Source organism: Leptosomus discolor, chromosome 2 (genome assembly GCF_034619465.1).
Source record: "Leptosomus discolor isolate bLepDis1 chromosome 2, bLepDis1.hap2, whole genome shotgun sequence".
Lineage (NCBI taxonomy): Eukaryota > Metazoa > Chordata > Aves > Leptosomiformes > Leptosomidae > Leptosomus > Leptosomus discolor.
In genome coordinates this window covers 43186826-43202225 of record NC_141392.1, presented here as the reverse complement: position 1 = coordinate 43202225, position 15400 = coordinate 43186826, and the positions used below count along the sequence as shown (strand labels likewise).

The 15400-nt window shown below is 39.8% G+C and overlaps 1 protein-coding gene across 12 annotated transcripts in view; it reads left to right on the top strand.

Moving 5' to 3' along the window:
• ACTN2 (actinin alpha 2) overlaps positions 1 to 15400 on the top strand; it is a 71753-nt gene that overhangs the window by 55663 nt on the left and 690 nt on the right. For 3 of the 12 annotated variants that reach the window (XM_086460963.1, XM_086460964.1, XM_086460966.1), the window contains exons 13-20: positions 2151 to 2259; positions 3079 to 3219; positions 3612 to 3794; positions 4945 to 5079; positions 5527 to 5706; positions 6099 to 6245; positions 13461 to 13526; positions 14400 to 14558. In XM_086460963.1, coding sequence (XP_086317089.1) covers positions 2151 to 2259; positions 3079 to 3219; positions 3612 to 3794; positions 4945 to 5079; positions 5527 to 5706; positions 6099 to 6245; positions 13461 to 13526; positions 14400 to 14558 — 1120 coding nt within the window. Of the gene's footprint in view, positions 1 to 2150; positions 2260 to 3078; positions 3220 to 3611; positions 3795 to 4944; positions 5080 to 5526; positions 5707 to 6098; positions 6246 to 12220; positions 12299 to 13460; positions 13527 to 14399; positions 14559 to 15400 lie in introns of all 12 variants that reach the window. The other 9 variants (XM_086460961.1, XM_086460960.1, XM_086460962.1 and 6 more) reach the window with 7 other exon arrangements.

Genomic DNA, 15400 nt, shown 5'->3' with positions numbered 1-15400 from the left:
AATACACGTATTTGAAGTAAAGTACAGCAGGCACAGAAAGGCAGTGGAGCTACACTGTTTAATGCCACTTGGTAATTTAACTTACAGATTTTGACCCACGGGTTCCCTTTTAAAAAGTTGTTTTGATAATATTGTTTTCCTACCTATTCGTCCACAGCACATATCCCTAGAGGAAATAGGATAGCAGAGACCTTATGGGGCATGATTGAACCTCCCTGGCAGAGCTGGTGGAGGAACGATGCACGTTACCTTCCAGGGCTTTGATCAGAGCAGGTACAATCAGTCCCTCGCTTCCATGGAAGGACACCTGCCCTTATCCTAATCAACAAAAGGAGATAAGCGATCCATTGAAGTAAAAGTAAAACTTCCAGTACTCTCAGGGATGTGACCTGACATATTTGGAAAAACACCCTGTCCATATTCTGGTATATTAGATTTGGTATGTGAAAAGAGACCAGAATACAAATCTCGACATCCCATCCGCTCAGTGAGCTCACAGCTCACACAGGAACATCATCTCAATATGCTGTAATGAAAAAAACCAACTTCCAGCCAAAACCTCATAGCAGCAAAATATATCTCAGCTTGTTTAATCCAAAACTCTATGCTTCTGACTTAAAATTTCTTAACAGGTAGATGGCTTTCGTTGCATCCCTTGAAGGCCAACAAAAAAGCTTCCTCCAAAGGAGAAAGCAAGCTTTCTGGTTAAGGACACCTTATATAGTATGACTTGTTGGCAGCTTGCTCCTTACATGTAACAGTTCTACTTTCACAAATTTGGGTTGGGTTTGTTATTTTAAAGGCATTTTTACGGCATATTATTTTCACTTATTTTACCATTCTTCACTCTCAATAGACAGAATGGTTCCCACAGTTCTCAGCATTATCCTGAACCACATTGCTCTAACTGAGCTTAGAGGAGGAAGCATGAACACTGCCCCTGGCCTATAGTGTAGCTTCACAGCGGAAAGCTGCCTCTGTTCTCATTTTGTCCTCTGTGATTCTCCAAGTTACAGGTTGAGTGATCTGTACATTCCTCTTGCCGATTGCCAAGAGAAGAATGCTCAAAAGAAGGGAACAAATTCTATCTGCATTTAATGTCTTGTTCAGGCCTTAAAGTAAATCTTAGCCTTAAATTGCCATGTTGTCACATAATCACAGTCTCTGCAATGTTTAGTACTGGGCAAAGTGGAGCAGCCAGGAGCTAAAATTGGTGGATGATGATATACCAGTAAAAGTGGGCTTCCAAAGTGCCAGACACATGCATTTTATTATGGTCATGATCACTGCAGCAGAAACAAGAGGATTATCTGCCACTGAGATCAAAAGTTCAATTTGAGACAGACTCAGTGCAGAATCTCAGGACAAAGCCTTAAAAAGTAATTCCAGTCTTAGGCAGAATAGTACGTTGTTTTCTGTCAGGGTTGTATAAATCTATTAAGCAGGTGAAAAAGCAATGCTAGCTGCTATATCCTTTGTAGGTGTGCTGATTCATGCTGGTGGCATATGTGGATCTGCAGATTCCTGTTCTCTGAACCAGCCAGTTCCAGGGTACACCTCTGTGAGGAGTTTCTAGAGAGGAAGATGAAAATTGTTCTGTGTGCCCCAGATCTCAGCAGCTGCTATTAGTATTGCCAGGCCTGTGGGAGAGATATGATGCTTTGAATGCAGCCTGAGGTCTGTGTCTCAGTTAAATAATTTCAGAGCATATGAGACTGGAAAGGATCACTGGATTATTTAAAATGAAATGTATATTTCAGGCCAATTAATTTAAAACTCTACCAATCTTCAGTAACTTGATAAAGCCCAAGACTGAAGCATTCTGGTCTTCAGAAGATCAAATTGCTTGTGCCACAGGAATAGCTGAGGCAAAGATAGACACCTTGATGGTCTTTAATACCTAGATGTCACAGATGGATACTTGATTTTTCTCACAACAGTGAAGGTTGATCCTGTTCCTGTGCTGTGCTTCTTGAAATGCTAAATGTCTAGATGACGCGTGTCTATACTGCAACACTCGCTTACTTGGAGGAGAAATTGTTGCAAAAAAGAGAGGAAGAATTACTGAAGGCCAGTGGAAGAGTGTGGACAATGCAACTGCTCCTGTCTTTCAGAAAGTCACACAAATTTTTGTCTTCACTCTTTCTTAGTGAACTGGACTACCATGATGCTGCAAGTGTCAATGATAGATGCCAAAAGATATGTGACCAATGGGACAGCCTGGGAACACTTACTCAGAAAAGGAGAGAGGCACTGGAGGTAAACCATGTAACAATGATCAGCAGCTCAGCCGAAGCAGGGAGCGGGGAATGAACCATTTGTTTCAGATCTGGAAACAGCACCAGCACATCCACTTTGGCATCCAAACAGCAATACTCCTTTCCTCAGATCTCCATTTCATTTTGGTGTGGTTTCATTTGCAAACAGATTGAATTGCACAGAGCAGACTTGACAGCACTCAGCTGCCAAGGACAGTTCTAAAGCAGCAACAAATGGCATGCGGTTTATAGCAGCACTCTTTGCGAATTTGATATCCAGCAAGGATAAAAAAAGCCATTAGGCGCTTACCTTTTCATACTTGTGTGAGCTTAATTAGCTGAGGTACAGAATAATGGCCACACTGGGTTAATTTTTTTGGTAGTGAGTATTCCAAAGGACTGAGATGCTTTCCAAAACCTTGTTCCTTAAGAAAAAAAGAAGTCACGCACATGGTGGAAAACATATGTCTAACTCTTCCTTTATATAGTTACCAAAAATTACTAAAGCAAGATTACCAGATTTTAATTGATTTGCAGATGGATCACAATAAAAAAAAAAACCTTAAAATATCAGTAGTGACAAAGTAATTTCACCTGTTATCCTCCAAAGGCATACACCCCTTTTAGCATGTTGGATATGAGAGCATCTTTACTGCAATTAGTCCTATTGCCTTGAGTGAGAATCCTTAAAGCAGGTGGTGAAATCAGTCAACAATACAATCTATTGCTTTTGGAAAGATAACACGTGACTTTGGGTGGGTATGTGTGTGGAGTTAGGTCTTGCTCTAGTAACATAATGTACCTTTCCCAACCTGTACAGAGGACAGAGAAATTGCTTGAAACAATTGATCAGCTGCACCTGGAGTTTGCCAAAAGAGCTGCTCCTTTCAACAACTGGATGGAAGGTGCTATGGAAGACCTACAGGACATGTTTATCGTTCATAGTATAGAAGAAATTCAGGTAAATTGTTGTCTGTTTTTTGGCTTATAGTCATAGGAGAAACAAGAAAGGAAGCTTTTCCTTCTTGGAGAGTAGAAAATGTGTAAGAAAAAACCCCAGTTATCTGTCTTGACATTTTCTTTGTGATAGGCAATGTCTGCTCTATGATAAATAGGGTTTTTCACGGTATGAAAGCATATTCCAGAGATTATGGAAGAAGCGACGGTCCCAGTAAAGTCAATAAGGGGTGTTTCATGAACGTATCTACGTGTATTATTTCATGTATCTACAGCTACATGTAGACAGGGTGTTTGAAAGGCTGAGAGAGGGCCTGTGCTTATTTACAGCAGATCTTTGAGATGTTGGAAGAAACATTAAAGTTTCATGCTTTCCCTCTCTGTTTCTGATTTTAGAGTTTAATCTCTGCACATGATCAATTTAAAGCTACTTTGCCAGAGGCGGATGGTGAAAGACAGGCCATACTGTCAATCCAGAATGAAGTTGAAAAAGTTATTCAGAGTTACAACATGAGAATAAGCGCAAGCAATCCTTATAGCACTGTCACTGTGGAAGAGATTCGTAGCAAGTGGGAAAAGGTAATGTATGCTAAATAGATAAATGACACTGTAACATAGTATTCTAGTTTAGGAATACTAAGAATATTCAGAGAACTTTACAATAAATCTGTAAATTATTCTAGATCATCAAATGCCAGAATGAACTTTCTACAGACTCTTATGCTCCTCCCTTACATTTGCTAGGCTTGCTTCACAATATCCCTTGCTCCCATCACTCAATATTACCTGTGTCCTTTTTGGCTTTTTGGTGGGGCAAGAGAAGCAAGTGTTTGGGCTAGTGCAGAGCTGGTGGCTGGCCAGCAGGTGGGCCAGGGGGTGCCATCAAAAGAACAGAAAATGGTTGTGTTCTTTCTCTCAGTATAAACAGTAGTTCATGTGTCTCTTCTACCCAGCTGCTGCTTTTCACAAATGTAAAAAAAATTAGCATCTTTGAGACCATTAATGTTATGTCAAATTAAACTGAAATTGGCAATTACCTTAAAAAATTGCCAGGGAGGGATTAAAGAGAGCCTCCTAGAGCAATCAGGCAAACTTTATTTCATTAGGAACCAATATGCTGAAGGTAAATGATTGTGTAGAATGTATGCGATTATCAAATACATAAACGGCCAAGAACACACCCTCAATGGGTTATAAAAAACCAAGCAATAAGGACAAAACTCAGAATCTCCCAGAGCAATCCAGAAGGGTAAGCCAAAAAAAAGCATTTGCAATGTATTAGAGACCTTCAGATATAGATGACGGACAGAGTATGTTTCTTGTTATCCTATCATAATGGCTGTGCTTGAATAAAATGTTTTGCACCAATTATTCTTAGAACAATTACTTAGAGATTGAAAAATCATCTGGGTTTCAAAAGAAAAACAAAGTAACTTCTCTAATGGCAGTTCAAGTTAAATAATTGTCTTGAACTTGAATCCAAACAGAGCTGAGAATTTCTTCTCTCTCCATGACAGTCTCTCTGGTCAGGCTGCCCAAGACCATGCTAACAATTTCTTTTGTTAGCAAAGAATTGGTGAATAAAACAATGATTGTATTTCTGGCTTGTCCTTCTGATACCAAACTTAAACCAATAAGAAAAATTAGTAACTGTGGATTTATTTGTTCCATTTGTTTTTGAACTATTCAATCGTGCCTACTCACACTTAGTACTTTCACACTGTAACAGGTGAAGCAGCTGGTGCCTCAGAGGGATCAATCCTTGCAGGAGGAACTAGCCCGCCAGCACGCCAATGAGCGCCTGCGTCGCCAGTTTGCTGCTCAGGCCAATGTCATTGGGCCATGGATCCAGACCAAGATGGAGGTGAGTGTCAGACCCTCCTGACGAACAAAGTGGTTTATGATTTTTTTATCTCTGCTTTGTACACAGGACAACAGCAGTATCCATGATAGTTCACCCGTTAAGATGATTTTTAAAACTGTGAAAGCTTGTATAAGTGGTACCTTGATGGTGAGCAGGAGATGTAGCTTTGAAAAATCAATCACTAAACAACTAGTATTTAGCTTCTGCTTTCTGTGAAGGAAAGATACCAGGATCACTGGGGTCTCAATACTAATTCCAGAAATAAATGTGCCATATTTCTTTTGAAATGTGTTTTGCACAGTAAAATTTCTCATCTCCACTGAATAGTTTTATTACTATTGCTTCGTAGTATGAAAACTTTATATATTTATGTGAATGATGGTCCAATTAGCAAATCTGAAGCCTAAATTTTGTGGGGTTGGGGGGTGTCTTTGTTTCTTTTGACAGGAAATTGCCCGCAGCTCTATTGAAATGACAGGGCCTTTGGAGGACCAGATGAATCAGCTGAAGCAATATGAGCACAATATCATTAATTATAAACACAACATTGACAAACTGGAAGGAGATCATCAGCTTATACAAGAAGCCCTGGTGTTTGACAACAAGCACACCAACTATACTATGGAGGTAGCCATTTACTCCCTTTTGTACTTGTTAGTTTATTCTGCCCTCTTCTGCCAAGTAACTACCTTCCCTGATTTGCAAAGACTTCAACAGAGGATGGAATTTGGCAGACTTTCTGATAATCTCATAAGGTGTGTTTTATTTTCACTTATTTTTACTTCTAGTGGAGAAGTACCCATTTAGAAACTAGTTCCGTATTTTTCTGAAGGCCATTTTTGTTTTTAATGATCTTTGGTCATAACATAGTTAGTGGTGTGGAAAACATATCATATAAATAGTGGTATGGAAAACATATCATATAAATGTTTAGAGCTGATTTTTTGCTTACCGTACTTTTCTTACTCTTAGAAGAATGTATTTGATTCTTTAATAAATCAGTGTTTTCTCTCTCATAGCACATCCGTGTTGGATGGGAGCTCCTACTTACCACCATTGCTCGAACTATCAATGAGGTTGAGACTCAGATCCTCACAAGAGATGCCAAGGGTATCACCCAGGAACAAATGAATGACTTCAGAGCATCATTCAATCATTTTGACAGGGTACAGTACTCCTGCTTTTTCTCAACTAGCAATATTTATTGTTCCCAAAAGCAAGTTTCTTTTAATTCCGAGTGCAAGCCTTTTAAAAAACTGCAAATGCAGTAGCATTGGGCTCTTTTTGAAACAGCAAAAAAGATCAGTTAACAAAGACTTTACAGCCTTATGAAATCATAGCATTGTACAGATATGTTAAAGGTTAATTTTTACTCTTCAAATGTAATGCAAAATTATAGTTCTGCTGAAATGGTTGAGTATTTGTTCAAATAACAGGCAGAACTGGATAAATCTGTGTGTTTTGGAAAATAACGTGCCCCTTTATTTTAAGGCAGTGCAGCACATTCTTTGTACTTGCCAGCAGCTTCCAGCTCATTGAATTTAGCTGTAATCTGGATTAGAGTTTTGTTGTGGGTTGTTTTTTTTTCTTTGAATCCAAATTTGTCCCCCTAGAAATAGATTTGCAGGGAACATAGTTGGGGGATTGATACCTGTCAAGGAAAATCCTGTATTTTTCTGGCAGTATGTGGGAAATAAGAGGCTGGTTTTTTTCAGTTATCTAATCATGGATGAATAAAAAAGTAGGAATGAAAACACTATTGTGAAGAAACTTAATGCACTTCTTCTGTGAGTTATGCAGTATTCACAGATAGAGGGTTAAAAAGATAGCTGTTAACAGACACAAGAGCAAAATACACGCAGACAGGGAGCTGACATTCCCAGTTGGACAATGACCTGTACATGAGTTAGCTCTGCTGGCTCTGTGCTCACATGAACCCACCTTCAAAACACATTTCAAATACTGAAAAACATTACCATAAGGCAGCACTAGGCTGTTGGTTATTTCCCAGTACAGATTCCTGTAGTTAGCAGGCTGTGCTTAACCCCCGACTTATATTCTGTTATTACATGAGTAGGCTTCTTCAAATGATTTCAGGCTATAGCAAAATGCCACTTTATTGTGCAAAATGCCACGTCCTGTTTATCCATCTCTACTCAAAATGGTTACCCATGCCTTGACTTATACTTGATATGCATTGGATGCTGACAGTCATAGTTTGCTAAATTTTCTTTAGAATATCCTTAATTGTTTAGAAAGAAAAGGAGAATTGCCAAACCTCCGTTTTCTGAAAAAACACACAAGCATAGGAAAGGTTAGCTACATGGGAACCAGGAACAGATTTTATGGAAAATCTCAATGCAATTTTAGAGCAGCATAATTCCTTTTTGTATTTTCTAAGGAAGCAGAAGATAAGGTCACAGAAGCAGAGATAAATTTCCTGGGTTGGAAAGAAGTAGCGTACTAAATGGCTTTCCCAATGCACTGGAGCAGATAACTGAGCAATTAGAGCTATTAAAAGCAGAGAGAGTACCAGGCCTGGATAAATTACACACCAGTGTTTGAGAGACCCTATTAAGGGAAACCAGGGACTTTGCACAAAGATTTGATAGCTTCCTAAAGATAAGGAAGCAAGGTGACTGAATCCTAGTGTATCTTACACTAGATGACCTGTTCTAGAATCCCTGTATCTTTGTAGTTCATAGACAAGTTCTCTGCCACGCTGGCGGCCAGGCTGGTTCAGTGACTGAGGAGATATTACGGGTATCTCTTGGTGCCTCAGAAGGTCATGAAGGGAGCAGCTAACACCTACACAGCCAACCTGTTGTTATGGATCTTTAGGCTCTGCAGATATAGTAAGACTTTGAGATACCAAAGGATACAATAGAGCAAGGCCTTAAGAAAAGCTGTATGTCCTGGAAGAGGGCGCTCGTGTCCCACAGCTGCAGGCTGGATGGGCTATGACAATAATGTGCAACACAGAAGTGCTTCCCAGCTCCTGGATCCTTGCCTGTCCCTGGCTGTCTCCTTTTTTCAGGCTGCAGTGGCTTCAGGCAGTGACCCTTCTGCCCTTGCTTCTGTCGCAGGAAGCCTGAGTGGCAGAGTCTGAAGCGGAAGGAGATACTTCAGTTTGTATGGCCTCAACAATCTGGGCCTGGACTGCCAGTTTAGCTGCAGACCTTACCTTCCTCTATGACAGATATAATCCAAAGACCTTAAAAAAGAGGCCTGGAAGGATCACATTAAGGGAAGGACCATTTTGCATATGCCCCCTTTAGTATACTCCTTCCCTTATCATCAGACGTGGGAAATTGGTCCAGGAGAACGTTTGCACTGACGCAGTGCAACAACTATGTTCCTAGTAGCATAATGCAAGTTAAAGAAAGGAAGAAGGTAAGATCTAAAACCACTCAGCCATCAAGCCAGGCTTTCTGCAGGGGACAGACAGTAGAAACACTGATAAAAGAGAAGCTTATGCTGATTAAATTACACTGTAATTTATTGGGCAGATGTGACTCAATCTACATAGGCCAGAAGAAGACATTGAACAAACATGTTGAGAGAGACAGGCTTATTTCTCATCTATATCCTTCCTATGTCCTTGCACACTTCGATATTTAGTGTTGGTGAATAAAGAAAACCCAAAGTGCTTCAAAGTTACTTCAGGGTACACAAAATAATGAAGACTCTGAACTTGGAATTTAGATAGATGAGGCAGTAATGGACTCTTTCTTATGGTCTTGATTACCTTAAATAGAAATGTAGATGAAACTGGATCATCTGAATGTAAGCACTAACATGAAAAATACATGGGTTCTCCATGTCAGATGGAATTAGGAGTAATATGTAATAACTTTGTTGCGCTTAGCAGCATTTCTGAATGCCTGATACAGTTTGAAAAATACACTGAAAGAATTGGACTGCTATTCACTATGACGAATAGCCAGAAAAGATATCAAAAATTAATACTGTCCCTGACAATTAGGCTTTAAATACGTAAGCACAACAGAATAATTTTTGCATGCTATAGCTCTGACTTCTGTGGCATTCTTCTAGTCTGAGACATATCTTGATGTTTGACTCCTAGTGTGTGTTGAGGTTGTCAGCAAAGTACTAATATGCAGAGTAGCTCCCTTCCCCATTTTGAAGAATGTGTTTTGGTACACATAAACCTAACAACTTTTTATAGAGTACTTCTAGATTCTGATTATCCAACTGCAGTGAGTAAGTGGGCACCATGCATATAAGAATTACAAGGGCAGGAAGAGTTGTGTTTCTGTCGGTGCATCCACCAGCAGAGATGTGCTAGCACAGAAAGTGTTAGGAGCCTAAAGGCAAGTGGTAAATATGCTATCTCCCTTGGGGCAAGGGGGCAGCCCTCTAGGCTTTTGTGTTTCCAACAGGCATGCGCCCATGCTGGTGCCCCAGAGCTTATTCCTGAGGATGCTGCTGCATACCCACTACTCCTTGCTGGAGGCCGTGCCTGAAGGCACAGTCTAGTTGTAGGCATAAATATAAATCTTTAGCAACGCTGCTGTATTTCCTTCCCTAATGTGCCCGCATAGAGGAAAAAAGAGAAAGTGGGACACAATGTCTGAATCACAGAAGCAGTTCAGAAGTGTTCAAAATGGTGCAGAGCTGAATTATGGTATGCAGGCAAATTGGGACACCAACACAGATATGTTGTCAGTCACTGGTTTTAAGATCTTTTTATGCAGGGTTTCCTTTTTCAGATTCAGTATAGTTAGTAAATTCTAAATAAGATCATGAAGTATGTGATAAAATATCTGCAGCTGCTCTGCATGCAATATCCTAATGGCTGTTAACATATTCTACTATTGATTTTTGTGCAAACTACAGATTTTAAGTAGGAGCTCTGCATGCAGAACAATAGCATCATGCCACCCTATATTTTACTAACGGAAAAACAACAGCTCCCTATTAAAGGAACTGCGTGATCATGCTTATGCAGGTCAATTAACATTCAGAAAGCTGAAGGACATATTTAAGAATGGATTACTTTGACTCAGAAGCTCACTTGTTTTATAAGGCCACATATAAATCACAACAGGAAGGAAAAGGTTTCTGGGCACTAATAATGAAACATGGAAGGGGATTTCAGTGTTTTCCTTTGTATTGGCAGGAAAAGATGAACAGGGACAAGTTTTATTTATATGTTTTAAAAAACTAATTTCAGTGCTTAATGTTGGTCTGCAAACAATAAAAATAAATACAAAGAACCATTTCCCTTGCATGGGCTTGATCTATGCATTAATTGCAAAATCCCATTGTATCCCTCACGAAACTCTGGTATACTGCAAAGGCAAACATGCCTTTTTAGGTCTATGATGCAGATTAAAAATATTCAGTACAAGACTGTGAGAACCTGCTACAGCACGTGGCACAACTGCTTGGACCGTCACTGGGGAGTCCCACTTAACGAGCTGACAGTTATGAGCTCCAGCACAACCATTGCGCTCCTCTCCTAAAGAAAACAGTTTCTTGGTAGATGGGCCGGCCTCTGTTGCTCGCGTCTGCCCTTCGCTACCTGCCGCAAGGCTACTGCTGCTGCTGTGTGTGCCTGGTCAGGGAGCTCATGCACCTGCTGACCACCCACCCCCCTGCTGTAGTCAAGTAGCTAATAGTCCTCTACCAACACCTGGTGGAGGAGGTGGAGGGACAGGATTTGGCTTTTAGCTCCCATTTTTATATCATTAGGTTTGCAGTCACACAGTAATATCTGTGGCTCTAGAAATAAGGTAAAGTGAGCTGATTTGGCCCCTGGTGTGACCTGCTGTGGCCTGTCTCCAGGATGGTTTTTGAGAGTTTCAAGCCAGCCTCAATCAACATTTTCAGAATAATAAAATAAACTATTTTGAATGCTTTATAGCAGGAATTGTCCTATAAAATGGAAATATTAAAGGAAAAAAGCATCACTGTGATTATGGCTTTTAACTAAATGCTGCTCCAGATTTGCAGTTTTGCTTTATCTGTCATCGTTGACATCCTGCTGTTATTTTTCATCTTCCCTTTATGGAGCTGGTGGAGGTTGATGCAGAGGGAGTCAATAAACTAACAGCATGATATGTCAAAAATGCATGGCATTATGAACTTAATAAAGCACCACTTTATCCTACTAGTATATTAAATAAACCCAGTGCATTTGTTAGAACTCCTATAACTTCAGTTATGCATAACTATATAGAAATTTTAAAAAAATGAATTATTCATCTAGCAGGCAAATATGCAGCAGACAGAAAACCTTGGATCTTCTCCAAACTGTCAGTCTGTAAAATCAATAACGGTAATAATTTTTCATCTTAGAACATCTCTTTAATTGTGGTCAGGTTAACTCCATCTGAAGTTCACCTTGACAGGATGCATTTCGTATGAACAGGAACAAAAAGATAAGCCAGTCTGTTTTTAAGAAGTTAGTGTGAATTTCTTAACTTGTAAAGTGGAAAAAAATACCGGTTCAAAACGATGATTCAGTTTGATGTAGTGTTACTAGGAGCCACTTAACTTGGAATTCAATGGGGCTTTTTAAAAGTCAGTTTTCAAAGTAAAAGCTTACTATATAAATTATTAAAGAAGACACATAAATGAAAATAAGTTTTGTCAGTTACAAATTTATTTGGATCTAGACAAGAAATCAATTGTTTTGTAGCTCTTTTGAGGTATGCATATTCAGTTGTTAAGTAATATTACCAGATCAAGAGTGGAGTAACAGTAATTGAGTGGGGAAAATTTTGCCCAGGTTCAGTGATCTTCTTACTGCATCTCACATACACTGTATGACAACAGAAAATGAAGGAAGCAAGGAAGGCAATTGGATAGCATAAAAACTGTCTTATCAGTGAAAATGTTTAAAAAGCACCTGTAGAGGAACCTCAGTTTTCACTCTGTAGTTGAAGTAAAGATCCTCTTCCACTAAGAAAAAAACCTAAAGCATGAAACTGTGAAAGTTGTACACTTTTTAGGTAATTCATTGCGATATGTTGCCGTTACGTTTCCACGAACTTCTGTAAAAACGTGGTTATTAATACAAGAGAATGTTCTTTACTAACCAGCTAACCTGATCTGTGATTTTTCTTTCTTTCCTTTCACCTCCCCAAATGCATGACCTGTGATGGGATGCTAGGATGAATCTGACAACCTACATTCTGATGAATTTAAAGCCTGCCTCATCAGTCTAGGACAGGTTGGAAATGACCTGCAGGTAGAGGAAACTGATATTGTTCTGTTTTCAGATAGGCCAATAGAATAATAGCCAGAGATTGTGGGTTTAGACTTGAATGTATTAGTCATAATGCTTTGAAAAGATCCTGCCTCTGGGAAGACAACCGGATTAGATGGACTATCAGCATCACTTGGAGCCATATTTCTCTATGCATTTTTCAAAGTTTTCCAGGTTGTTTCTTTTACTTGGATTGAGATGTTTTATTTGAATTCTAGTAGATAATTATGGGGAGCTCCTATGCTTCTTGCACTCAGACTTTTGCTAATTTTCCTTTCCTTGGACTCAATACAAGCTCTCTCCTGCTCTCTCCTGATTTAGGATGACACAATTCTTTCCAAACCACTAAAATGTAGCACAACACAGAGGAAACGTTTATTTACCTCCTTACTATCATCAGGCCATTCAGTGTTTACTCAGCTTTGAGTCAGGAATGCCACAGGTATGTTACTGCCTGGAAAATGAGCAACCTCCTTTTATAAAAGGTCTTCAACTGACCCCCTTCTAAGTCTTGCAAGCCTCATCCTCCAAGCCAGTACGCGCATCTCTCTGCTGTAGACCAGGTCTTGATAGCCTGCAGTCAGAAGGAAAATCCCTGGACTTATTTCCCACATGTGAGCATCAGACAGCTCTCGTAGCATACCTACCTTAGCCTTGGAGTGGAGTATTTGAAGTAGTCAGTGATACACTATTCTCAGCCTGTTTTAACTATACTTTTAGTCACTAGAGTGTCCCATGCACAACCTTTCAAAGACATTTCATACCAGGGAGGCAGCTTGAGCGTCTCCTGAATTTGACTAGTATAGTAACAAACTTTTCTCCTTGCCTTTCTCTTTGTCTTCTCTGGTTGTATTCTCTGAATTGTTGTCTCGTTCACCTCCTCTTCTCCCTTATCTCTCCCCTGACCTTTCCTGATGTTACTTTCTGTGGTGAAAATGTCTGTTTCCTGTGTGTAACGTGTTAGTTACTTTTTCCTCCTTTAAAACTGATGATGATTCTGGTGACCTGCTTGGGCAATGTCAATGAATACTGATTGTGCACTGGATCCAATATGCCAATGGTCTAAACTCGTCATCTCTCTGGAAATTACCTTGGATTCTTCAAACCTTCCCTCCTATATTCCTTACGTTGTTTTGGTCAATAGAGGAAGAATGGATTGATGGACCACGATGATTTCAGAGCTTGCTTAATTTCAATGGGTTATGATTTGGTATGAATTTTAAGAAAAAATGGCAACTAATTCTGCTTACAGCTTAAAACATTAACAGCAGCAACACTAAAGCTTATTTAAATTGACAGACTACTAATAATATAATTTACAGTAGAGATACTAGTTTCTTGTTTCTTTGCTTTTTCTCCATTTTCAAATGGTTAAAAAGGAAGTTAAAAGTAAAACTAGACACTTGAAAACCATATTCTATTGTCCTCTGCACTGCTTTTTGAATTAAGGAAACTTTGAAAGTTGAAATTAACAGTTATTAAACTAATTTTTTTTTCTTTCTCCTTTTTTATCTGCATGAGGAAGAATGTGTTTGAGGCTGTTTAATTCTCATAAACTAGCTTTGGGGGTTGCATTTTCTTTTCTTCACTTATTCTAAAAATTTCCCCCAAAATTTACCCTTTTCAGTGTTAAAAAGGATTAACCTTAGTTAAACTGTCCTATATTTGGCATGAACTACTTAGTTGTGGGGGTCTCCAAGTATACTGCTGTTTGGGCCATTGTTTCACCCCCCTGTGTGGTACCTAAATTACAGTGGTTTTAGGATGGGGTGGAAAATGAAGTTAGACAGGCGTTGAGGAAGGGTAGGAGGGGGGAGAAGTTGCAGAAAGTTAACTGAAAGGTATATATTATGCATTTAAGACAAATAATAAATTTTTCAAAAGCACCGCATCCCTTTTGCAAAAGAGGAGTGGGCATTTAAGATCCCAGATTTCATTGACTCTGACATTTATGTTCCTAAGTCAGGAAGGTGCCTTAAAGACTTTGTAACTGGTGCCTACTGCTTCATGAGAGACATGGGCTGTTGGTGATTGATATTATGGTGACCATTTTTTTTCGTTGTTGTTCTGGATTCTGTGAAAGGGTGAAGCTGAGTTTGCCCGAATCATGTCTCTGGTTGACCCCAATGGGCAAGGAACCGTCACTTTCCAGTCCTTCATTGACTTCATGACCAGAGAAACGGCAGACACAGACACAGCTGAGCAAGTGATAGCCTCCTTCAGAATCCTGGCTTCAGATAAGGTCAGTCATCTTGCTGCTGGCTGTAAGGATTCAATAGCTCTCCTATTTAGCCCTTCCTTGCTGAAAGTCTTATTACAAGCCTTTTAGTAATAGTGAAGCTTTGTTTTCAGTTTGTGAGACTTCAGAGAAAGCATTTGCCTTTTCTTCTTGTTTGGAACTGAGACCCTTAGCTGAAGCTGAAATGAGTGCAGAACTCAAAGCTTGATCTGTATACCCTCATATCACAATGAGCCAGCATAAAATTAGACATCTTAGACAAGGCTTAGACATTTGTCTGTATAACGGATATATTGTATATCAGCTTATTTCCACACAACAGCCTTGTTTAGAGGGGAACTCTTTCTGCCTTTCATGCTGTTGTCTGGATGTTACAATGCAGAGTTTGGCCCTCTGGAACATAGGCTGGGTCAGCTGCACCAAGACTACACCTAATTGTGAGCCATGTTGTGCCCTGACAGTTCATTCAACGGGGCAATGCAATGTGGTATACCCTTAATCCTAGGAGGAGCAGGAGGAGGAGGCCTCCTCTAGTTACCGGGTTCGTGGAGGAAGATCTTGCGTTTGTCATACTTTCCTCCCCACAGCCAGATCCACTGGTGAGTGAGTGGTGTATGAAGATGAAAGGGAGGATAACGGCAACGGAAGAGCTTCTGGAAGAGTCAGGGCCACAAACAGTGCTGCCAGGAGACCAGGGCTGTGCTATGGAGAAAGGAGAGCAGTACAGGTCTCTTGCCCAAGCTCGCTCTATTGATTTTCTCATTCTGGCTGTTTGTATTGATTTTGTGATCTCAGTTACTGTGGACTGCATTTTGAATTCCAGACATGTTCTCAGTAGCAATTCA